This window comes from Lolium perenne, chromosome 3 (assembly GCF_019359855.2).
Source record: "Lolium perenne isolate Kyuss_39 chromosome 3, Kyuss_2.0, whole genome shotgun sequence".
Classification (NCBI taxonomy): domain Eukaryota; kingdom Viridiplantae; phylum Streptophyta; class Magnoliopsida; order Poales; family Poaceae; genus Lolium; species Lolium perenne.
Genome location: NC_067246.2, coordinates 108,728,099 through 108,751,523, shown reverse-complemented (window position 1 = coordinate 108,751,523; position 23,425 = coordinate 108,728,099). Strand labels below are relative to the sequence as shown.

Below are 23,425 nucleotides of genomic sequence, written 5' to 3'. Positions count from 1 at the left end.
TAGTACTTTCATGAGACTGATGAACGAAGTTTTACGTGCTTTTATTGGACGTTTTGTGGTGGTATACTTTGATGATATTCTGATTTATAGCAAATCTTTGGAGGAACATTTGGATCATTTACGTGCTGTTTTCAATGATTTACGTGATGCACGTTTGTATGGTAATCTTGAGAAGTGCACCTTTTGCACCAATCGAGTTGCGTTTCTTGGCTATGTTGTTACTGCGCAGGGTATTGAAGTTGATCCAGCCAAGATTGAGGCAATTGAAAGTTGGCCGCAGCCAAAGACGGTCACACAAGTGAGGAGTTTTCTTGGCCTCGCTGGTTTCTATAGGCGCTTTGTGAAAGATTTTGGATCCATTGCTGCGCCGTTGAATGAGCTTACAAAGAAGGATGTGCCCTTTGTGTGGGGCGATGCACAACAAGAAGCCTTCATGATTCTGAAAGATAAGTTAACACATGCTCCATTACTCCAACTTCCTGATTTCAATAAGACTTTTGAGCTTGAATGTGATGCTAGTGGAATTGGTTTGGGAGGTGTGTTATTACAAGAGGGCAAACCTGTTGCATATTTTAGTGAAAAATTGAGTGGTCCTAGTCTGAACTATTCTACTTATGATAAAGAATTATATGCGCTGGTTCGGACATTAGAAACTTGGCAACATTATTTATGGCCTAAAGAATTTGTTATACATTCTGATCATGAATCTTTGAAGCATATTCGTAGTCAAGCTAAGTTGAATCGCCGCCATGCAAAGTGGGTTGAGTTTATTGAGTCTTTTCCTTATGTTATCAAACACAAAAAGGGTAAAGATAATGTTATTGCTGATGCTTTGTCGCTACTGTTATACTATGCTATCTCAACTTGACTTCAAGATTTTTGGATTAGAAACCATAAAGGAACAATACTTGCATGATGCTGATTTTAAAGATGTGTTGCTGAATTGTAAAGATGGTAGAACATGGAACAAATTCGTCCTCAATGATGGATTTGTGTTCCGTGCTAACAAGCTATGCATCCCAGATAGTTCCGTTCGTCTTTTGTTGTTGCAGGAGGCGCATGGAGGAGGATTGATGGGTCACTTTGGTGTGAAGAAGACGGAGGATGTACTTGCTGCACACTTCTTTTGGCCACGTATGCGTCGAGATGTTGAGAGATTTGTGGCACGCTGCACTACATGTCAAAAAGCTAAGTCTCGACTTAATCCACATGGTTTATATATGCCTCTTCCTGTTCCTAGTGTACCTTGGGAGGATATTTCTATGGATTTCGTTTTGGGTTTGCCTCGTACACAGAAGGGGAGGGATAGTATCTTTGTTGTTGTGGATAGGTTTTCTAAGATGGCACACTTTATTCCATGTCACAAAACTGATGATGCTACACATGTTGCTGATTTGTTCTTTCGCGAAATTGTGCGTTTACATGGTGTGCCAAATACTATTGTTTCTGATCGTGATACTAAATTTCTTAGCCACTTTTGGAGATGTTTATGGGCTAAGTTGGGGACTAAATTGCTGTTTAGTACTACATGTCATCCCCAAACTGATGGACAAACTGAAGTAGTAAATAGAACTTTGTCTACTATGTCATGGGCTGTTTTGAAGAAGAACTTAAAATTGTGGGAAGAGTGTTTGCCTCATATTGAATTTGCTTACAATCGTTCGCTGCATTCTACCACTAAGATGTGCCCTTTTGAGGTTGTGTATGGTTTTGTTCCACGTGCACCTATTGATTTATTGCCTTTACCATCTTCGGTGCAAAATGATTTGGATGCTACACAACGTGCTGAATTGATATTAAAATTGCATGAGACTACTAAAGACAACATAGAACGCATGAATGCTAAGTATAAAATTGCTGGGGATAGAGGAAGAAAGCATGTTGTGTTTGATGTTGGTGATCTTGTTTGGTTGCATTTGCGCAAAGATCGTTTTCCTGCATTGCGCAAGTCTAAGTTAATGCCCCGTGCCGCTGGTCCTTTTAAGGTGTTAGAGAAAATAAATGATAATGCATATAAACTTGAGCTTCCTGCAGAATTGGGTCCGGTAAGTCCTACATTTAACATTGCAGATTTGAAGCCTTACTTTGGTGAGGAAGATGAGCTTGCGTCGAGGACGACTTCAATTCAAGAAGGGGGGCATGATGAGGACATCCCATCTATTGATACAACCGCTGTACCTACAGCCACACAAATACAAGGACCAATCACTCGAGCTCGTGCCAAACAACTTAACTATCAGGTACTTTCGTTTCTTGGAACTGTTCCTCATATACATGAGAATATGATGCTGCCTAAATCAGATATGTTTGTTACTCTTAGGAATGATGGACCTAGCATGGATGAGGAGGACAAGCATTGGAGCATGATCACACATGGAGGAGATGGCAGCAAGCACTTGAGGATTGAAGATGACGCCACAAGTGGAGATTTCAGGACTTTGAAGCCACCATAAGAAGAGATGAAGACATGGACGAAATATAGAGTTCTCCACTTCATAATTTCGTCCATAGCATAATATGGTGTTGCGTCACCTTTAGTTTTGGGCCAGGCCCATGTCATTTTCGCCGGAATTAAGTCAGCCACTTTTTAGAGTCCGTATTGAAGGGGGAAAGGCCTTCTAGGGTTTGGTTCGGCCACCATACGTATGGCTGGTCGAAACCCCACCTTTTCCTCCTTTAAATACCCCCATAGCCGTCACGTTTAGACTCGGATTTTGATTAGACTAAAAGTTAGCCATTGCTGCAACTCTCGTGTACTTATTTTGAGGCCAACGCCCAGAACAAGACCGACTATTCGGAATCCCACCTTTTCAATAAAGCTTTCATCTATATCCGCAATATTCTGATTGCATTATTAGTTCTTACTTGTTCTCGATTTCAGGTAGGAATTAAGACCCTCGCTGGTCAGGCTGATCGTGCACCCGCAAGATCAGTAACTCCCGGAGATTGTCCTAGCGATTGCATTGGCGCACGAGCTTTGCACGTGTAGCCGGATCGTCAAGCACGAACTCCAACAACAAATCGACGTTATCACACTCTCATCGAAAGATCGGCCACCTTTGCCCTATCACTTCGTCAACATCCATTGGCACAACATGCGATTCCGGTATGAAAATCGATTCTGATTCCGGACTCGGTTTGATCGATGGTACCCTTAAGTGAGCCAATGCTATTCCGGGAGGAATTTCCTGCCTAGACGAGCCCAGCTTGGATAAAGCATCCGCGGCTTCATTTTTCGCCCACGGCACATGGTGAAACTCGCATCCCTCGAAGAATCCGGCAATCTTTTGTACGTGAAACCGGTATGAGGCCATGTTGGCATCTTTTGCATCCCAATCTCCGGAACATTGTTGCACCACAAGATCTGAATCGCCGTAGCAAATGATCCGGTGTGCACCGATTTATTTTGCGACCTTAAGTCCATGGATCAGAGCCTCATACTCAGCGACATTGTTCGATGCCCTAAAATGTACTTGCAAAACATACCGGAGATGATCTCCCTTTGGTGAGGTGAGTACCATCAAAATGCATCTTCCAGTACTCTATTTTCTGCTCCGGTGGCTTGTATTGCATTTCCGCCCAATCGACCAGGAAATCAGCCAAGGCTTGTGATTTTATGGCATCTCTTCTTTCGTATACCGGCACGTAAGGTGACAGCTGAATTGCCCATTTTGCAATCCTACTGCTAGCATCTTTGTTGCACATGATGTCTGAAATGGGTGCCTCACTTACAACCTTCATGGGGTGCTCCTCAAAGTAGTGCTTGAGCTTTGTGGCGGCCATGAACACGCCATAGGTCATTTTCTGGAAGTGAGGGTAGTTTTGTTTTGAGAGGGAGAGCACCTCGCTCAGGTAGTATACCGGCCTTTGCACGATTTTTCCTTCCTCTTCTCTTTCTACTACAACCACAACACTCACAACCCGGTTGGTTGCCGCTATGTACAACAGCATGGGTTCCCTTTCCAAAGGCGAAGCCAACACTGTTGCTGTGGCTAGCATAGTTTTTAGCTCTTTAAATGTTGCGTCTGCCTGAGGGGTCCAGATGAAGGTATCGGATTTTTTACATCAAAGCATAGAGTGGTAAGGCCTTTTCCCCCAGCCTGCTTATGAACCGGCTCAGCGATGCCAAGCTTCCGGTAAACTTTTGCACATCTTTGAGATCTTGTGGTATAGTCATTCTTTCGATTGCCCGAATTTTTACCGGATTAACCTCAATTCCCCGGCTTGATACGAGAAAGCCGAGCAGTTTGCCGGCAGGGACACCGAAGTGCATTTTGCCGGATTGAGTTTCATCCGGAACCTCCTCAAGTTATCAAATGTTTGCCTGAGATCATCGATCAAGGTTTCTTTTACCTTAGTTCTTATCACGACATCGTCCACATAGACTTGCACATTTTTACCGATTTGATCAAACAAGCATTTTTGCATACAGCGCTGGTACGTTGCACCAACGTTGTGCAAACCGAAAGGCATAGTGACATAGCAATAAGCCCCGTGCGGGGTAATGATCGCAGTTTTTATTTGATCTTCCCTTTTCAGGGGAATCTGGTGGAAACCGGAATAAGCATCCAGGAAAGACAACAGCTCACAGGCAGCAGTAGAATCAATCACTTGATCGATCCGGGGTAAAGGGAAAGGATCTTTTGGGCAAGCCTTGTTCAGGTTGGTGTAGTCAATGCACATGCGCCACACCTTTGGAGCTTTGGGTTCCTCCTCTTTTTTCTTCTCGACCAACACCGGATTGGCTAGCCACTAAGTATGCAGTACCTCCACGATGAAACCGGCATACAGTAACTTTGTTACTTCCTCTCCACTGATTTTTCTCCTGTCTTCAGCGAACCGGCGTAAGGGTTGCCGCACCGGCTTAGCATCCTTCCGGACATTCAGAGAGTGCTCAGCTAACTCCCTCGGAACACCTACCAAGTCATCAGTAGACCAGGCAAAGATATTCCGATTCTCACGGAGGAAGTTGACGAGCGCGCTTTCCTATGCCTCACTCAGGCCAGCACCGACGCGGACGGTATGCTCAGGGTATGCCGGATCCAACACAATGTCTTTTGTCTCCTTGGTTGGCTTGAATGCCGATGTTCCCAAGCTGCCACTCATTGCCGCCAAGCTCAATTGTGAGGACTGAGCCAGCGCAACTGTGGTTTGCATCCTTCTTTTTTCTTCTGCGATCACCAGCGATTCTGCCAGGTTTGATCCGGCGGAAGCGGTTTCCAGTGAGGCTTTGTAGTTTCCCACCACAGTTAAGGGTCCACGAGGTGCCGGCATCTTCATCTTGAGATACGCCGTATGAGTTGTGGCCATGAACGCTGCCAATGCCGGTCTCCCCAGCAGTGCATGGTAGGGACTGTCTAGGTCCACGACCTTGAACAAAATGTTTTCGACTCGGCAATTGTCACGCCCTCCGGATGACACATCCACCCGGATTTTTTCCATAGGCGAGCAGGACAGGCCCGGAACAATTCCGTGGAACGTTGTGTGGGTTGGCTGTAGCATGTTTTCTGTTATTCCCAGCGTGTGCATTGTGTGCCGGTACATGATATTTATGCTGCTTCCATTGTCTATCAGTACTTTGCTGAACTTGACTCGAGTCGTTGGCCCATGCATGATTGGGTCCACGACAAGAGCGTAGCCACCCGGGTTTGGCATGATCTTGGGGTGATCCTTGAATGACCAGGTAATTTCCTGATCTGACCACAGCATGTATTTTGGAACTGCCGGCATCACCGCGTTCACTTCCATGGAACGACGATGCATGCTCTGTCTGTCAGTTGGCTCGGTAATGAACACAACACAGCACAAGTGCGGGTCCTGGTAAACATTCCGGCCCAAAGGTGCCGACGGTTGGCCACTGCCATCTCCCACCTGATGAACTTGCTGGTGCTGCTGCCGGTTTGGCTGAGGTTGTACCGGTAGAGCATTCGCTCCGGTAAGCGGTGGTGGCGGTGGTAGTTGTTGCCGCAGCATGTCTTGCGATGGTGGTAATATCGTAGTACAGCCTTGTGCTTGCGCATCTTTTACCGCACCTTTCAACATCAAGTACTTTGTCCAGGAACAATCTTTTGTCAAGTGGTTTGCCGGCTTCGCCGGATTTGGAGTGTGCCACCGGCATGGTTGTTCCATTGCCGATTCCATGGTGTATCTTGCATGTTCTTGCCAATTCTTTTTCTCTCCCCACGGTTTCTTTTCAACCCATTTTTTTTAGGACCCGCCCACGGCTGCGATCCGGTTTTTTGTCTCTGGCTTCCACTGGCGCCGGAATTATCCTGCACCGAGGCTACTTGCTGCGGACCATACCTTCGATCCGGAAAATATTCCCTTCTTTTGTTGTCGGTTATCCCGGTATTGATCTTGGCGCGGTTGGCTTGTTTGTGCCAGATCAGCTTGTACTGCCGGTTGCATTGGGTCTCCCAATGCGTAGCTATCTGCCACACGTATCATCTCTGCCAGAGTTACCGGCATGTTTCGCTGCAGCTTTTGCCACAACGGTGAACCTCTCCGGCACCCATTGCAAAACCAAGCAATGGCCTGCGCCTCGATGGCCTGTTTCATTGGGGCGCTGCACGCACAAGGCGAGCTGCTGCGGCCTGTTTGGCTTGCGGTAGGTACTGCTAAAGTTACTCACAAATGCTTCCTCAAAGTCCAACCATCCATTTATACTTCCTGTCGGCAAGTTGTTTAGCCAGATGCGTGCCGGTCCTACCAAGAAAGATGGTACAATTCTCACGGCCCAGCGCCGGTTTCCTCCGCCTGTTACGGTTCCTCCGCCGCCAGCAACGTAAACTGCGGTCACGTAATCCACGAGCCAGTCTTCCGACTTGGTGGTGCCATCATATGTTTTTGTGTCACGAGGCAACTGGAAGTTGCGAACCGGTGGTTCCTCTCTCATGATTCGTGGACCAAAAGCATTTTGGGCCAGGAGGACCTTCTGCCTCGATCATTTCAGATAAATACACCCTATCCAGCCGGTGCCTCGCATCCTGGTCTGGTAAGCATCTTTCTCCTACGCGTTCCCCCAATGGGTTCCGGTAGGCTGCGACTCTTTCAGTTGCTGAATCAGCTTCATCGTAACGTTCAGGTACCGCGGCTCTTGCCTGCCGGTACCTTGGTGGTGGCATTTCATCTTCAACGTACGCTGCCCTTGCAGCTCGATAATTTTGCCCGGTTTCACCTTTACCGGCATGATTGTTTCCGACATAGCCTCTTCTGGCGTAGCCTCGATCCGCCCCTTGGCTTTTTCTACCGGCATCGTGTTGCCCGGCTTGTTGCTTTCCGGCAAGAACCAGATCGTACACAGTCATCTGCTGCACATTCACTTCTTTTTCTTTTCTCCTGTCCGGATGGGGGGACGATGCCTGCCCCAGGGACTTGCTTCCGGCGTTTTTTGCCGAACGCACAGATTTCGAAGCCGCAGCTTTGTTTGCCTTAGCCAACTCAGCATTTTGTTCCTGGGTCATGTCAAGCAACTCCCTAACACGATCTTGTTGTCTGGCTAGGGCATCTCCGGTAAGCGAAGCACACAGCTCTACAGCAGCCCTAGCAGCTTTTATGGTTTTATCCGGGCTACTGTACTTAGGTTTCTCTACGATACTCAAAGTTGCAGAGGTACTTTTGCCAGCAAGAATGTCCTTACGCAGATCCTGATCTAGATTGCGAGCTTTAAGCCGGTTTTTCGGCATCCTAGCAGCCTGAGCGCTAACGGAAGCAAAGCCATGGGCAGCGTTATACTCACGTAGGGTTAGGTTCAGCTCGCGCTGCGCCCGGATGATGTCCGCGCATCCGGAGAGCAACGTCTTTCGTTGCGCCTCCAGCTCCGCCTGAGCCGCTGCCGGGTCGATGTTGTGCGCGATGGGCGTTGCCAGCACGTTCATCGCCGCTTGGAGAGGAGTCTCCGGTGGCGCTGCAGATGCACCCGTGATGCCTTGATCACGCTCCGTTGGTGGCTTGGCCGTGCGCGTGGACTTCGTCTGTCCCGCGTCTTCCGCCGCGATCTCCTTGCCGGCGTCAGCCGCGCCAACCATCATCACTTCGACGCTGCCGGCGGCGTGGCCGCCGCGAAGCGCAGACCTTGGCGGGTCCGGAGCCACCAGCACCGGCGAGAGGCACTGGCGCTCTGGGACGGTGCCGTAGTAGACGCGGAAGCTCCCGAACTCGATGACGCTGCCGTTCTTGGGGAACTTACCTCCGTTGGCGAAGCAACCCGTGTTGTCGTTGATGAAGTCCATGCCGAGGACGCGGTCGACGAGCGCGGTGACGACGCGCTCGCCGGCGATGGTGAGGAGGCCCGCCCGAATATGAACTCCAGCAAGCGCCGCTGCTGGCCCCACGGTGGGCGCCAACTATCGTCGTGGTGAACAGACAGATGCCATAGGATGGCTTAAGTTGGGGCCGAATGAGCGCTAGAGGATGCGGGGGAGGGTTTTGGTTATATGGGATGGATTTCCGGATGGATTCCCAGATGAGCTTGGCCTTGGCCAGAGGTAGAAGAAGAAGAACACAAGGGCAGATTCACCTCTAGATCTCTCTATTGCATGAACAAATAAGGTTACAGGTTTTTTCTATCTCAGGTTCGACGTGCCCGCGATGGGGTCTGCCCCCTCTCCTTATATAGGGGAGAGGGTGGCTTACAGGGGAAGAAACCCTAAGAAACCCAAATGGCATGTTTGACTAGACAAACTACTTTACAAAGCCTCTTTGGCTACCGGTGACGCCGGTATGTCTTTAATCAGGAGGAGTGACATCCTCCGGTACCTTTTACGTCATCATCTGCTTTTGCCTCAGAGCTTCGATTAAAGCTGAAGTGCTTCGCTCATCTTTGTCTCCTAGCTCCTTAGAGAATCTTTGACCAGTCTTACCGACGTGCTACAGTGTAGCCTGTACCGGTAATCCGGTACCTTCTTAGCTCATTCCGGTATACCCCTGTGGGGATACCGGTATATATTTACTTAGACAAAAGCTTAGCTTCACAGCCCCGGAATAATCTTTAAACCGGTATCTTGATAGGTCAAACCATCCGGTTTGGCATGCATTTGGCATACCGGGGGTCATCCCCCCAACAAAAAATGTTGTTTTTTTCATGAAACTATGTGTGCAAACAAAAATATCAAGATTTACATCTCAATATTTTTCGAAATTTGTAGACATTTAAAATATGTTTTTTTGAAAGTGGCTGCATCTACCCCTACGAGACGAAATGCATTTGGCAATTCTACGGTATATTACCGCCTATAAGGTTTGATTTGAAATCAGATTTGGTGCATCCCACTCCTATTTGAAAATTGTACTTTCATGTTTTAGAAAATGATAAAATTATTTTCTCTAAACTTTCAATCTTTCTTTTGGAATGTTTATTGTTACTAGTACCTCCGTTCCAATTCAGTCAATTTTAGCTAGCGTGACCGTCTCGGTCAAAGCTGTTCGTCTCTGCTCCACAGACACCGAAACGGCAACTGCGAAAAGCCATTGCCAAAAGGCTACGGAGCTCGACCATGCTGTGTGTCTCTGCCGCAGCAAAGCCACGACAAAAACACAAAGAATTCAAATTCGTACAAAACAACAGCAGGGGTTGGAGATGTCCTCAAAATTGGGCTAAAACCCCATCGTCCACGGCATCGGCATCCATCCTCCTTACTTGCTTCCGCTCTGCTCTCCTGCCAAAATGGCTCAGCCGTCGTGGGTCATCCTGGACGCGGTCGCGCGCGTGGCGGCGGAGCAGGATGCCGACCTCTCGCTCGAGCTGGCGGCGCCGCCGAGCGTCACCGTCCTCACCGTGCCCCCACGCGTTTCGCCCATCCAGGCCGACCCCACCAGCCGCGCCCGCCCCTGGGTTGTCTCCGCAGACCCTGCCTCCGGCCTCCTCCTCCTCTGCGCCCCGCCGGCCCCTCTCCGCCCCACCCCCCCTCCCCCGCCGGAATTCCGCAACGGCGTGCTCGTCCTCAACATCACCGATATCGAGCGCCGCCCGCCGAACTACTTCGTCTGCGACGTCGCCTCCGCCACCGCCTTCCGCCTCCCCGAACCAGGCCACGGCGACCCGAGGGGGTTCCCTTCCGAGATCAACCCGTCGAACCTCGGCGTCGTCGCCGCCCCGGGAGCCCTGGCCGGAGGAGGCGCCTCTCGCTACATGGTCGTCGAGTTCCGCTACATGTTCAACGACCAGCACGCCACGCTCCTCTGCTTCTCCTCCGACACCGGCGAGTGGGCGTGGAAGCCGGTCCACAACCCCATGGGCCGCTGGATTTGGGGCAGCGACGGCGTCATCGCCCACGACGGCAAGCTCTGGTGGGTGGATCTCGCCGGGGGCCTCGTCTCCTGCGACCCTTTCGCGGAGGCGCCGGTGCTGGACATCGTCCCGCTCCCGGACGCCGACTGCCATCTGTCTGATGCCGGCTGCGCCCACTGCGCGGGGAGATCGCTCGCCTACCGCCGCTTCGTGCAGGTCAGCGCTGGCAAGCTCCGGTGCGTGGAGTGGAGCTCCAGCCGCCGCGACGTCGACGACGGTGCTCCCATGACGGTCAGCATGTGGACGCTGAATGACCCGGAGACCAAGAAGTGGGCGCTGGAGTACAAGGTGAGCTTTCAGGGCATCTGGGCTGATGAGAGCTACAAGGCCGCCGGGCTGTCGGAGAAGAACCCCACGTTCGCGCTCCTCCACCCCATGAATCCAGACGTGGCCTACTTCTTCCTGGAGGAGCACCTCTTCAGCGTGGACATGCCCGCCAACAGGGTTGTGGAGTGCGGCGTCCACGGGTTGGTCGTGCCCCCATCAGGCAAGCCTCCCAACTGTTTCTCCGTCCGCGCATTGGAGCTGCCGCTCGCCCTTTCCGCAGGTAATGCATCACATCTTCCATGGATCATATCCTCTATGCTGTTGCCTGAACTGCAATGCTGTTGCCTGAACATGTGCAGACCAAAAGCAATTGCTCCCCGGAATGTTTTATGTTTTCGATTAATTTTGCCCAATCATGTGAAAGTGGATCAATTATTGAAGTGTTATGTTGTTGCTATGCTGATAGTTGGATATAGTTCCGGATGTTCCTTATAGAAATAGTTTAGATTGTTTGTAATTTGGGGACACAATGTATAATCAGTTCACCTTGTAGCTAGGCTGTTTAGGTTCGGGTTTTTGGATGACTGCTTGTAGTGGCGACAATGTACATTCTCTTGGTTGTTTGGTATCAAATTGAGTAGTGGTGGATGTGTGTACTTACTTTATTTCCGAAGGCCGTGTAATATTGTAGTAACCATTTGATCTTATGGTTGTTCACCATTAGCTATTGTTATACGCCCAGTTAATCTTTGCTTGTAAGGAATGGTGCCAGTATCTTTCCGGAGCATGAGTGTCACCGCTCATGCCATCCAAAACTTGGCAAACAGACACACAAACTGATTAATTATGTTGTTGGCTCTTCATTTTCTTATGCAGTGAGCCTATGTTTCTAATATCATAAAGCATTCATATATTTCACAATTAGTTATTCTTAATCATCCACACAAGTTAAGTTCTTATTATTTTTTAGTAGTGTCAATCTCAATAACGCTTAGGTTGATCGTATACGGTATGCTTGTTAGTCTTGACCGTCTCAATTGCTGTTTATGCAGGTACACTTCCATCTGAACTTGGCAGTGGTTCAAACACTGAAGATTCTGCACCACCAGCGTCAGCTGCACCATCTGTTTCCCTGGTGAGCTTCTGAGTTCATCATACATTTGTTGTTCATTTTGATCATCAGTTCACCACACAGACAATGCTCTTCCAGCAGCATCGATGACAGTAGGTTTTCTCGTGTGTTCTCCAGGCGCATGACTTAGTGAGCCTGAAGATTGAGTCAGAGGAAGATGCCTAGGGGGAAGGACCTTGAGACAGCATTTGTTATGATCAGCAAGTCTCTAGTGGAGACATAACTTATATCTAGTCTCTAGTCTACCAGACTATAATCGCTGCCTCTTTGATTCTATGTACCCATGCTAATTTAGTTGTTGTAGTTTACAACAAGATTCCAGCACTTCCATTATCATGTTCTGTAATGAATTAATGATATGCTTCGGCAGCTGATCTCACCCGCTGGTGGTGGACTTATGATTGTATCTTGTAGTAGCAAAAATCTCTGTAATGTGACCCTGCATGCATGCTTAGGAGTTAAAGAGTGATGCTTGTTGCCTGGTGCCTTAGTACTTGGATATCCCCGAGAGGGAGTAGTGAGTAATCATCTGTGAGGTCCATTCATATTTATAGTCACTACAATTGACCATTGTTTATTACAAGTAACATTCGCCCGCATTTCGTATTTTGGTTAACTGGAAGGTACATTTGTTGGGTAATCAAGTTCTCAAAATCATTGGCAAGTGCGGAAGTAATTAAATCAATTGTATTTATAGTCACACACATTGCAAAGCTGATTGCACCATACTAATTACTCTGCTTGAAAAAAAGTACTCCGGCTCCGGCTCCAGTCATATTTTACAAATTTCAGATATAGTTCACAAATTTTCAGAAACTAAACCAGGATGACGGTCAACATGAGGTCACCATTCCGGTACATACCTAGCCGGTAAAATGGCTGCTTTCGGCTCCGGCTCCGGCTCCTATGAAAACTCTGCTTTGTTGCAATGGATGTGTGCAATGGATGTGTGTAATTTTTCCTAGGAGCCGGAGTACTTTTTTTCATGAGTAGTGGATGTGTGTAATTACTTTCTTTCATAAGGCAATGTAATAGTCATTTGTTCTTATGATACCTGCAACTGTATAAAACTGCAGGGGTGCAGCCGTTATCACATATATTTTGTTCACCAATAGCTATTATTGTATGCCCAGTTTATCTTTGTTGCAATGGATGGTGCCAACATTGATTTTTTGAAACATAAAGCAGGTTTCAGAGCATGAGTCACCATTCATACCATCCTAGATGTCGGCGCAGCGTGAACCCAGGTACCCCCTGCATAAGGGCATCTCCAGCGGGGCGAGCCCAACCCGCGACTCATTTGGTCCAATTTTGTCCGTTTCGGTTGGCCTGTGAACAGATTTCGGGTGATGGCCCGTCCCACCAGACCATTGCGTCAAGCGGCGCGACCCATTGTGTTCACGCTGGCCAAATCACTACTACCTCTAACCATAAATAGATGTCAAAAGTTTGATTAAATTTGGATGTATCTAGACACTCTTTAGCATATAGATACATCTAAATTTGGACAAATCTTTGGCATCTTTTTATGGACGGAGGGAGTACTAAGGAAAAGTTAGCAGTGGCGCACCTATTTAGTCTATCACTGGCGCACTACTGGTGGGTCACTGCTAAGAGCATCTCTAGCAGAGCCCGTATATCTACGAACCGAAAACCTGGAGTTCGGTCTCCCGAACTGTTCAGTTTAGTTGTATTATGTCACGGCGTAGATTAGAAACCGAAAACGTGAACTGAAAAGCTAAAATCAAACGACACGGGAAAATTATGACACGACGATTTTGCGAGATTGAATCCATTTTGCTCCGATCGAGCAACATTGGTGAGTAATTCATCATAACTTGATAGTGGATTTGCTACACACAGGGTAGCTGCGCATGCGTTCGTTGTCGTTGGATCTGCACGGAGATCCGTTTTATCGTTAGGGTGTGTTGACCGTGTCCCGCGGGCTGGATGCCTCAAATAACCGTCCGACGCGTCTTATGCCTTAACCGCTCAGGTAAAAAATATCCGCTCGATTAGCGTTGGAGAGATTCTTCACAGCTCGAGTGCTCCTCGACGCCGCTGCCCTGGAGCCCTGCCGCCGCCAACCAGGACCAATCAATCAGCGCTCGCAGAGGAGCGTGACGGTGGGCGGGGTCCCGGAGTCGAAGAAGACCGCCGCCATGGACTCCCCCTCGAGCGTCCGCCATGCTCCCCCATCGAGCGTCCGCCATGCTCCCCGGCAGCGGTCGACGGTGGGCGGGCTCCCGGAGTCGCAGAAGACGGCCGCGCGTCGCCGTCCGTCCTCCACCGCTCAACGGATTTTGCACCGCCGTGCGTGGCCGTCCTTGACGGATCTGTGGGTGAGCTCTGGTGGCGGCGTGGATGGAAGCAAGATGCGACGTAATCGCCGCTCGTCAGATCCGCCGCCGTTCCCAACGCCCTTGCCCAGACGCGACGCATCTGGCCTCGGCTCACCGCGTTGGGAGTGGCCTTCGCCGTCGCCCGTTCCTCTTGACCGCGTCGCGCGCCATCGGCGCTCTACTCCAAAAACGGCGTGGGGGAACACGGCCTGAATCGCAGCGGCTCCCCCACCCTGACCTCGAGCCGGCTCGCCTCCTTTCCTTCCTCACTCGATGGAGTGCGTGGAGGCTGGCGTGCGGCAGGGGCTAATTAACAGCTTCCGCTGATGTCTCCTTCGGCATCCATGGCGGGAGGGCGGGGGAAGAGGCCTCCTGGTACACATCATCGCCGCGCGGAGGGGAGCAGCCGAGAAGATACGATAAAAGAACCATCGCTAATTAATCGGCCATTAACGAGTTAAGTACGCGCGGGGGTGTTACTCACGTTGACCGTTTGGACAGGCCTCTGTGTAGCGGGTTTCATCATAACTTGGTAAAATACTCCCTCCATCCCATGGAATAGGGCGTAAAAAAAATGGCACGGCGATTAAGGAGGAAATCGCTGGAAGATTAGTTCCAAACGTACCCCTAATAAATCGCTTAGTTCAGCAGCAGATCCCGGATTAACTGCCCAACTGCCCACGTCCGCGTCCCCCGCCCCCTCGTTTCCCTCGCATTAATACCGTGTGTGCTGGCTGTAGCCAATTGAAGTTGCATGCATTAGTTTTTCCAAAACAAAAAAATCTGCATGCACCGCATGCACTGCATGCACATTAAAGCATGGAGGGGCAGGTTCGGAAGAATCACACCAAATCTACAGCCACGCCTTATGCCTTGATGAAAGTTGTGAAAAAATTATACGCCTTAATCCATGGGATGGAGGGAGTACGTACTAGCAGTTCTAGCTACATTCGATAATTTTGTCGTCGTCGTTGCCGTCGCCGCGCGGGGGAAGCGCCGGCAGCGGCGGGATGCACGAGCCGACGGGGGGTGCCTCCTCAGCTTCTCCTTTACGCGCCTCCTCGCAACAGTAGATAATTAGTACGGCCGGGATGTCCATCAGCTCCTGTCCTCACCGTGCCAGGATAGCTCTCAACCTCAAAGGCGAATACTTATTCAGATTCTGAAGCTTGATCGTTATGTCGTTCTTGATTATCCTAACCCAGCTTAGATTAGATTCGTATGTACCTATCAGTAATACATGTACATATGAGTCGATCTAGATATTTCTGTGACACTTATTTTCGAGAGAATACTAATTAAATTTAGCTTGGTAGCTCACTGGTGTGCCCTTATTAGGAAAACATTTGCAATAATTCACAGTCATAATGTCCCAATTACTTTGGCAGATTGATTTGCATAATAATAAGCATGAAATGTACGTCTACAAACCACACTTTTCAATTGCTTTCGACGATGTATATATAGAGACTTTATAACCACAAGCAATTAACAATCGATGTTTAACTTGTGAGGCTGGGAAACAGCCCACAGGGCATGTTCAATGCGGGCCGCTTATATAGACGCTTGTGCAGGAAAAAATCGATCGATCAATTCCAGCGTCCGGAAAGATTTGATAGCTCCAAGCCTCAAACGATCAACTCCCATATGAGGCGCTAATTTTTTCAACTGATACGATCCACTTTTCGTGGTGCAAGGCAAAATTGACGAAACGCCAAACGCAACGTTTTGCGTCGTTGCTCCTAGATAAGCGGCCATCGTCCATGATCGTATCTGACAACTGCCTATCAGCCAGGAGAAAAATCCTGGCACCGGTAAACAAACGTTGGGTGTTGTATATGCTCTAAGTAGCATCTACTTTTCAGGTTTTGTATAAAATAACATAATTGGCACTTGAAGGGTAGAATATGGCAATCAAATCAGTACAAGAGCATACATGCGGATGAAAGGGTTAGTGCTTATACCACCCCTATAGTGTTTGGGCTCCTATGATGTATGCGATTATAAAATAATTTATTTGTCAGGTCAAGCGTTGCTTCTGTTGTTAAGCAATGCAATTATTTATTTATTTAGAAGGAAAATCGAGTTGCCATCTAAGTTTTTAATAAATTTAAAGTTCTGATAATAATCATGCCGACTCAACCATAGATAATTACATGTCTAAAATGTAGTACAGTACTAGCATGGCTGGAAATCCTTGAGACAGCCAAAGAGAAAGGAAAAATGAAACAAGATGATTTTCTGTCTCGTTGTGTTTGTGGGTATAGATTTATCTTTATCGATATTTTTCTTCGGGTAAAGCTCTGATTCTCTCACCTCTAAATAGGTATTTTTTTTTATCAGCACAACGGGCAACCTTGTTGTGCTAATGGCAGAGAGTGCATCCATACCAGACTCGGGTGCTCAACCCATTAACGTGTTCCATTGAGCGCCTGTAGGCGCATTTACCAGTGGAACAGTTATCCTCGGTCATCGTGATGACGTCCCCGCTACATGTGTTCATATCAAATCTGCAAAATAATACCTTGCGGTGAGCTGATCAGAGCAACAAGGAAGGGCCCTCCTCATGAGGGTTTGGAGAAGGAGAGTACTCGACGACAGGTTATTTTAGAATTCTCCATAGCAACACCTACTACGTAGGCTATAGATTCAGAACCGATAAATACAACTCCATCATTTCAACCATGATTTTGGTGTCGATGATGGGACTCTATTGCAACGCTCTGCAAGGACCCTGAAGATGAGCACCATCATTTATGGCCTAACTTTGCCCGGCCAATACCCAACCAATTTGTGCTACCCTATGAAGTCTGAGAGGGAGCTATTGTATGTGGTGAGCGGGTGGGTTTACAATAACGAACCAGTTGTCTACCGGGTGGATACCAAGATACGCGTCCTAGAGTTAGTGAGAAACATCGGCAGCCGTTCCATCTTTGTCGCCCGGCGCCGGTGCCCTGTTGACACCAACAATGTCCAGACCGTCCAATCCGGCAACATCTACTACACGGATTTTTCCAAGATTAGATCTTATGATTACAATTGTTTCTTGTGGGAAGAGGAGACAAAATATGTCTTGCAATGGAGTAGGTTCTCTGGATAATCATGGACGTCCTTTCCATCTTGACGAGATGTTGGCGGAGTATAGTAGGACCATAGAGTTATCATAACTACAGATGGTGCCGTCTTATGGCGAGATAGGTTTCATGCACTATGATTAATACAATGGCTATCCATCGAATTGGTTGCATGGGTGATTCTGCATAGCCCCTCCACATCCTCCCTCCCATGCCAAGGACGGAAAGTAGTTTTTCCTGAAACGACTTTGCGAGCACATAGAACATCGAGATGTATGTGCCACTTTTTTTTTGACATTTTTTTAATGTGTTTAAAACACATTTCAAAAACTAGGAGAATAGGCTCTTGGCTTCAAAAACACCTTGTCCTAAGAGGTTAATTAGTTATGTATCATGGTTAATGAAAGGTTAATTAGTTATGTATCATGGTTAATTAATAGTTAATTAATAGCTAAATCTTTTCTTTGATTTTGATCATCTTTTTAGAAAACAACTAAAATTATTGTTTGCACGAGATCAAACAAAGCGCCAATACGAGCATATGAAAATAAGCAGATCTTATATACGCAAAATAGAATCTGTCCCAATTTAATCTTCTTGGATGGTGCTTTAAGCGATGTTTTTTAAATTCATGCAGAAGTATGCACATGTTGTCAACTTATTACTAAATCTTACTTATGAGACACCTTTGCAAAACACTTCAATTTAATTGTAGTCTAGAAGCTTCCATGACTATACATATCTAATAATATGCTAGAATCACTCCTAATTAAGATATTGGCTCGAGTGTATGTTTTAGAGATTTGTATCATGATATTTAATCATATTAAAATATATACGTCAACACATGTGCACATATATAAACTCGTATGCATTCACCGCATAGTTTATGCAACTGCAGAAATTAATTCAAAGAGAAATTTTGTTACAGCATAAAAATTAAATTTAGCACTAGCAAACTTTGGAGTGATATACATTACACCTGAATTACAGAAAGCACTAAAGCTAATTTTTAGAAACATTATTATGTTGTTAATTGTGACATCTAATTAAACAAATTGTACTCACTAATGCTATATTAAGCAACATAAGTGCAAACAAATATAAGAGTTTAGTATAAAACATAATTATTTTTTATTTATACTCGATTCAATTGTGGTACTTGTTTAGCGATCTATAGTCTAGCTAAACTATGTTTCCAAATGACCAACTATTGTAACACTGCCACAAAGTGATGAAGTACATGAAATAACAACAACAATTATTCAAACATCAACGTCACACACTCACACCACGATCCCCTCGCTCTCACCCACATCTTGGACCTTTGAGCGCAAAACTTTGAACGCAATGATCACATCAAACGATCTACCTTGCTAGAAGGCCTTGGTATATTTGGAGCGTCTTCTCTTCCAAAATCATTATCAACTTCTGCAATGACAATTACATTGTTCTCCGCCCATTCATTGATTATATCATTTGCATGCTCCACTTTTCTACTATGATAATCTCAGTGATAGAAACCCTCTGTATCACTCGTCTCTGTTGAAGTTTTGACCCTTCGATTGATAAGACTCTAGTAGCAATTGCAATGCCACTACTCGTCCTCCCTAGTATCTGAAAAATATGTTTGAGGAGCTCTGTAAGATTAATGGGACCGTCGCCTACGGTTCTACCCAACAGCTCCAAGTATGGCATTGCTTGGTTGAGGTGTTCTGAAATTTTACTTAACCCATTGTTGAATTGCGTTAGATGAGAGGCAAAATTGCTCAGTTGTACGCCACCATTATAAGTGGATTCTCCATCTGAAAACGAAACAAAATTTAAAAAAAATCAAATGCAACATCTGGTTTAGCCAACATTCGCTCAAACAGGCCCTTGAAAGCAATTGGCTACCCAACTTTTCAAAATTATGCTACTCCGTATTACAAAGAACAATGGACCTTGTGAGCTCTCTCACGAAAACGGGAGGTCCGCATAGCAATTAGCCCGTGCTCGACTGGTGATTCAAAGCGATGATCTGCGAGGAAACTGATCACATGTCCATCATCGAGAACTTTTTGCATCTCATAGACCAAAATGGAGTGAACAAGTGCGACCGCCTTTCAGGCACAAGGGTTATCTGATGCCATTGCGTCCACATTCTAGTTGGTACCTACAGAATGTAGCTTCCATGCATAAGACTAATCGTTTGTCCCCCGTAATATCTGGCGTGATGCAAAAAAAAAGAGTAACTATCTCGCTTTAAAAAGAAAGTGCAACTATGTTGTTTCTTTCCCAAACTACTCTCTCAGTTTCCTTTTAATTGACTCTAATTTAGTATAAGGTTGTACTAAATTGGAGTATGCATTTAAGTGCTTAATCAAGTCTCATTGGACTTTTATGTGTCGTCATCACTAAGGCTGATCATAGTGCGTCAAAAGTAATGGCATAACTATCACATTGGTAAAAAGATGATGTAACGTAACAATTAACAAGAAAAGAGGCGGTCAATGGCGGATATAGCTCAAATCCCTCTTGGGCAGCGGCCCAGGCTTTCTGGTGATACCCTTGCTTGCATTACATAACGTTCTAGGTGATTTTGTCCGAAAAAATTGCTCCCTCCGTTCTGATTTACTCTACATTCTAGGTAAAATGCATGAGACAAATTAGTGTTGTATGTATTACTACTTAGATATATGAACAACCAATCAAAACTACATTGAAAATAGCAACGTCTAATAAAAAAAAGTAAACCATTTCGTTTTCAGTGTTGTTGTTGACTAAAAATTAGAATGTAGAGTATTTTAGAATAAATTTTAGGGCTAAAATATATGCTATTTATTTTAGAACAGAGCGAGTGCATGTTAAGCATGTTTGCCCATATTTCGAGAAGTCTCAAGGTCTGTCGTAGTGGCAAGATATCGTATTATAGAATGTGAAAATAGAAAATTTAATGACAAATATATGTTGTCCACAAAATTACATTAATATATTCTACAAATATTAAATATAATACTCTCTCCGGTTCATATTAATTGACTCTAATATGGATGTATCTAGATCGGAAGGAGTAAGACTATGATACTGGTAGATGATATTATAAATATATGCATATAATCTATGATACTTCCCTGTATGGCTATCATATAATGGAAGAAAAACCAATGCAATAGGTCTGAACTGTTCATCCATACGCACACACCCTCATGGAATTGAAGTAATTAACAATCAACAACCGGTCTATTTATCGGAACAATAACCCGGCCTAGTTATTAAGCCCTAATTTGGCAAAGCGCCTTGCACGCTTCTCCAGAACTCAATGCTCTTGTTCGTACGTAGCTTCTCCCCCACCGTCTTCGCCGCCAGTGGCGACCTCTTGAGGTTCTTGGCGATGTCGGCCCCAATCACTTCCAGAATACCCCGGTCCCGTTCATCCACGGTGCCTTGGAGCGCGTAATGCAAGAAGAGCTGGAGGAACACGTCCTCAGCCAGCTCCGGCACAGGGACGCATCTCGCCTTCGGGGCGCCGAGCACCAGCAGCGCGTCGACGGTCCGGCTCGTCACGAGCACCTTGCTATCCCGTTCACAAAACTCGAGTGGAGCCAGGATACGGCGGAGCCGCTCGTTCGTGCCGTCGTTGCCCCGGACGTCGTCCAAGTCCAGAACCAGGAACACGCGCTTCCCGCCCAGCTCCTTCTCTAGGCTCCTCTGCATGGTGCTAGAATCATGATGGCTGCACGGTGCTCTTCCTGTGGCCGCTTTCATCATGTCCGCGAACACGTCGTACACGGCGGCGAAGTCCCGGGAGACGTGCACCCACATGGCGAGGTCGAAGTAGCCGGCCTCGTCGATGCGGGCGTAGACGAGCTGCGCGAGCGTCGTCTTCCCGTACCCGCGCGCGCCATGGATCCCGACGACGGAGTAGGGGCAGCATCCGGGGCCCTGCTGGTCCTCGTACCCTACCGTCCTGTGAAGCATCGCCACGATCCTCTCGCAGTCCACGAACCTGCCGAACACCTTCGCCGGAGGAACCCCTGTGGTGCGCCGGTCCGTCGGCAGCTTGCCCTCGTCCTCCAGCGCGGCCATGCCCTCGTGCAGCCGGTCGATTACGGAACGTACCTGGTCTATGCTCCTCCCCAGCTTCTTGATCTCCGTCCCGGTACCGCCGGAGACGGTGTGGAACACGGACCCGAGCTTCTTCTTCGCCCAGCTCTGCTCGTGGAACGGGTTCGTGCTCGCGGGGAGGGAGACGATCTGCCGGTGGCGCGTGACGACCTTGTCCAGCGTGTCCTCGGCCTCGTGCAAGATGAGCCTCAGCTGGACCAGCAGCTCGCGATGCCGATCCGTGTGGGGACTGGTGATCCCAATGGGGGCGTCCTGCTCCTCTCTCACGGCCACCTCGACCTTCAAGACCTTCGGCTCCAGCTGCATCAGCTTCTCCGTCGCGTCGGTGCCGAGCAGGGCGTGGCCCTTGGCGATCATCCTGGATATGATGCGCGACACCTCCTCCTCCTGCTTCTTCAGACTCATCGCGGTCTTGCCGGCCGCCGCCATGGCCACCATCGTAACCGCCGTCTTCCCGCTTTTGTGCATCATCCCCGACCTGCCGTTTGTTCTCCCGAACGAACTAGACATCGTCGATCGATTTGCTTGCCGTTTGATGTGTGTTCTTTCCTCCTAACTTGTTGCCCGGTTGAGTACGTAGCTGTGGGTCTCTCGTCTCGCGTCCTATTTAAAGAGGATGGAGATCGACCGAGAGAGCACAGGGTCTTCCTCTCCAACTCGATCGATCCGACTCGATCTGATTGTCCGATAGATCGTGCGTGCGAGCAATGGAAATCAACCGGGTCTCTCAGTCCTTTCCAACTCTCCATCGACCTCTTGTCTTTTCCGGACTCCGGTCGTCCGATCTCTGAGATGAACATCAGGTTCAATTATTACAAATTGCGTTCGATCAAATTAACCGTGCTATGTACGAGTACTGTTGTCCATACGCACGAAAAAGGTAAGAAGTCCATCACCACAACGACTCGATTCGTGTTTTGGTCGATTTCCACCAATACAGTGGACGTGGATTTCTCTACAACTCAGTCAGCGGGCAATTAGTACTCTCTCACCAGAAATTACATTATCTGTTAGTTTTGGTCAGTCAAACTTTGTAAAGTTGACCAACTATGTAAAAAAATTATTTCCTCCGTCCAAAAAAAAAACTGCTCAACTTAATGTATCTAAAAATGTTTTTAGTGTGTAGACATATCCGTATCTAGAAAAAGTTGAGTATCTTTGTTTTATGGAATTGAGGGAGTATATTAATATCTATAATACCAAATGTATATAACACGAAAATATATCTCATGAAGGTTCTAATACTTATAAATTTTCATTGATTTCTTACATCTGGTCAAACTTCATAAGGTTTCACTTGATCAAAACTAATAAGCAATGTAATTTTACCTAGGAATGTGAGGCCGTTGTTGACTCACACCCAACATGCAGGGGAATTTTCAGTGTTAAGGGCATCTCCAACGTGGGAGACATTTCTTCTTGGTGTGTTCGATATTGTCCAACCGGACATAGGGCAACACCGCAGGGAGGAGCAACATATTTGGTTGCTTCTCCAGTTTTTCTGTCTGCCCGGATCAATTTCTAGCCAAATCCTGGCCAGGTTTGCGTCTGCATGAACAGAAAATGGATAGTAGGCGTGTTCTCCCGGTCTACCCCGAGTCCACAAGTTGGCGAGACAAGAGAGATACAACAAAATAATTCATTAAAACAAAAGCACTACAACGCAATTTAAAACTTACATAAAACTACCCTACTAATCTAAGCTTGGCAAGAGGAACAAGTGGATGCACCACCGGTCTGTCCTCGCCGCCTCCACGCTTTGAGCGCCACACGGGTAGCATCCAACACAACAACGCGGACAACCTATTGGACTTCAACTTCCTGCCCTTAGCCTGCTGCTCGGTAGCCATAAGTCGGTGGTCACCCACATCCCTTTTTATCTACTTGCGGGAGAGCTCCTTGATGCGGACCTCGAGGGTCGCGTTCACCTCCTCGAGGATAGCGACACGTGCCTTGCCCCGTCGAGCAGTTTCAAAAGGGGGTGATGAGGGTTGTCTGCTCATTGCTCGTTTCATTGCCTTGGTGGCATGAATAGGTGGTTGGGACATAGAAAGAAGTGATAATTAAAGAGAGATGGGAAAGGGATATATGAGAGAGAGGAAGGGTGGGAGGTTGGGTGGGGGGCAATGAGGTGTGATCTATGTGACTTCCATTTGACCAATCGGAACGCAATGGCTTTGCCGAGTGTCTCCTAAAGAAACACCCGGCAAACATT

At 47.4% G+C, this 23,425-nt stretch overlaps 2 protein-coding genes across 2 annotated transcripts; one reads left to right on the top strand and one right to left on the bottom strand.

The window, feature by feature from the left end:
- The first annotated feature begins 9,649 nt into the window (after positions 1 to 9,649).
- LOC127342128 (uncharacterized) lies at positions 9,650 to 12,177 on the top strand. The gene is made up of 3 exons (XM_051368064.1): positions 9,650 to 10,835; positions 11,608 to 11,690; positions 11,805 to 12,177. Exons 1-3 carry the CDS (start codon positions 9,665 to 9,667, stop codon positions 11,850 to 11,852), a joined length of 1,302 nt encoding a protein of 433 aa, XP_051224024.1. The 5' UTR covers positions 9,650 to 9,664; the 3' UTR covers positions 11,853 to 12,177.
- An 8,187-nt stretch (positions 12,178 to 20,364) lies between these two features.
- LOC127339536 (putative disease resistance RPP13-like protein 1) lies at positions 20,365 to 21,648 on the bottom strand. The gene has a single exon (XM_051365376.1). It carries the CDS (start codon positions 21,646 to 21,648, stop codon positions 20,365 to 20,367), a length of 1,284 nt encoding a protein of 427 aa, XP_051221336.1.
- Between the last annotated feature and the right edge of the window lie 1,777 nt (positions 21,649 to 23,425).

What these genes read in the sequence shown, in the direction of transcription:
- LOC127342128 (XM_051368064.1), top strand. Translation starts at nt 9,665, where the DNA reads ATGGCTCAGCCGTCGTGGGTCATCCTGGACGCGGTCGCGCGCGTGGCG. An exon ending in GCCGCTCGCCCTTTCCGCAG is followed by an intron (nt 10,836 to 11,607) that starts GTAATGCATCAC and finishes CTGTTTATGCAG; the next exon opens with GTACACTTCCATCTGAACTT. An exon ending in CTGCACCATCTGTTTCCCTG is followed by an intron (nt 11,691 to 11,804) that starts GTGAGCTTCTGA and finishes TGTGTTCTCCAG; the next exon opens with GCGCATGACTTAGTGAGCCT.
- LOC127339536 (XM_051365376.1), bottom strand. Translation starts at nt 21,648, where the DNA reads ATGGTGGCCATGGCGGCGGCCGGCAAGACCGCGATGAGTCTGAAGAAG.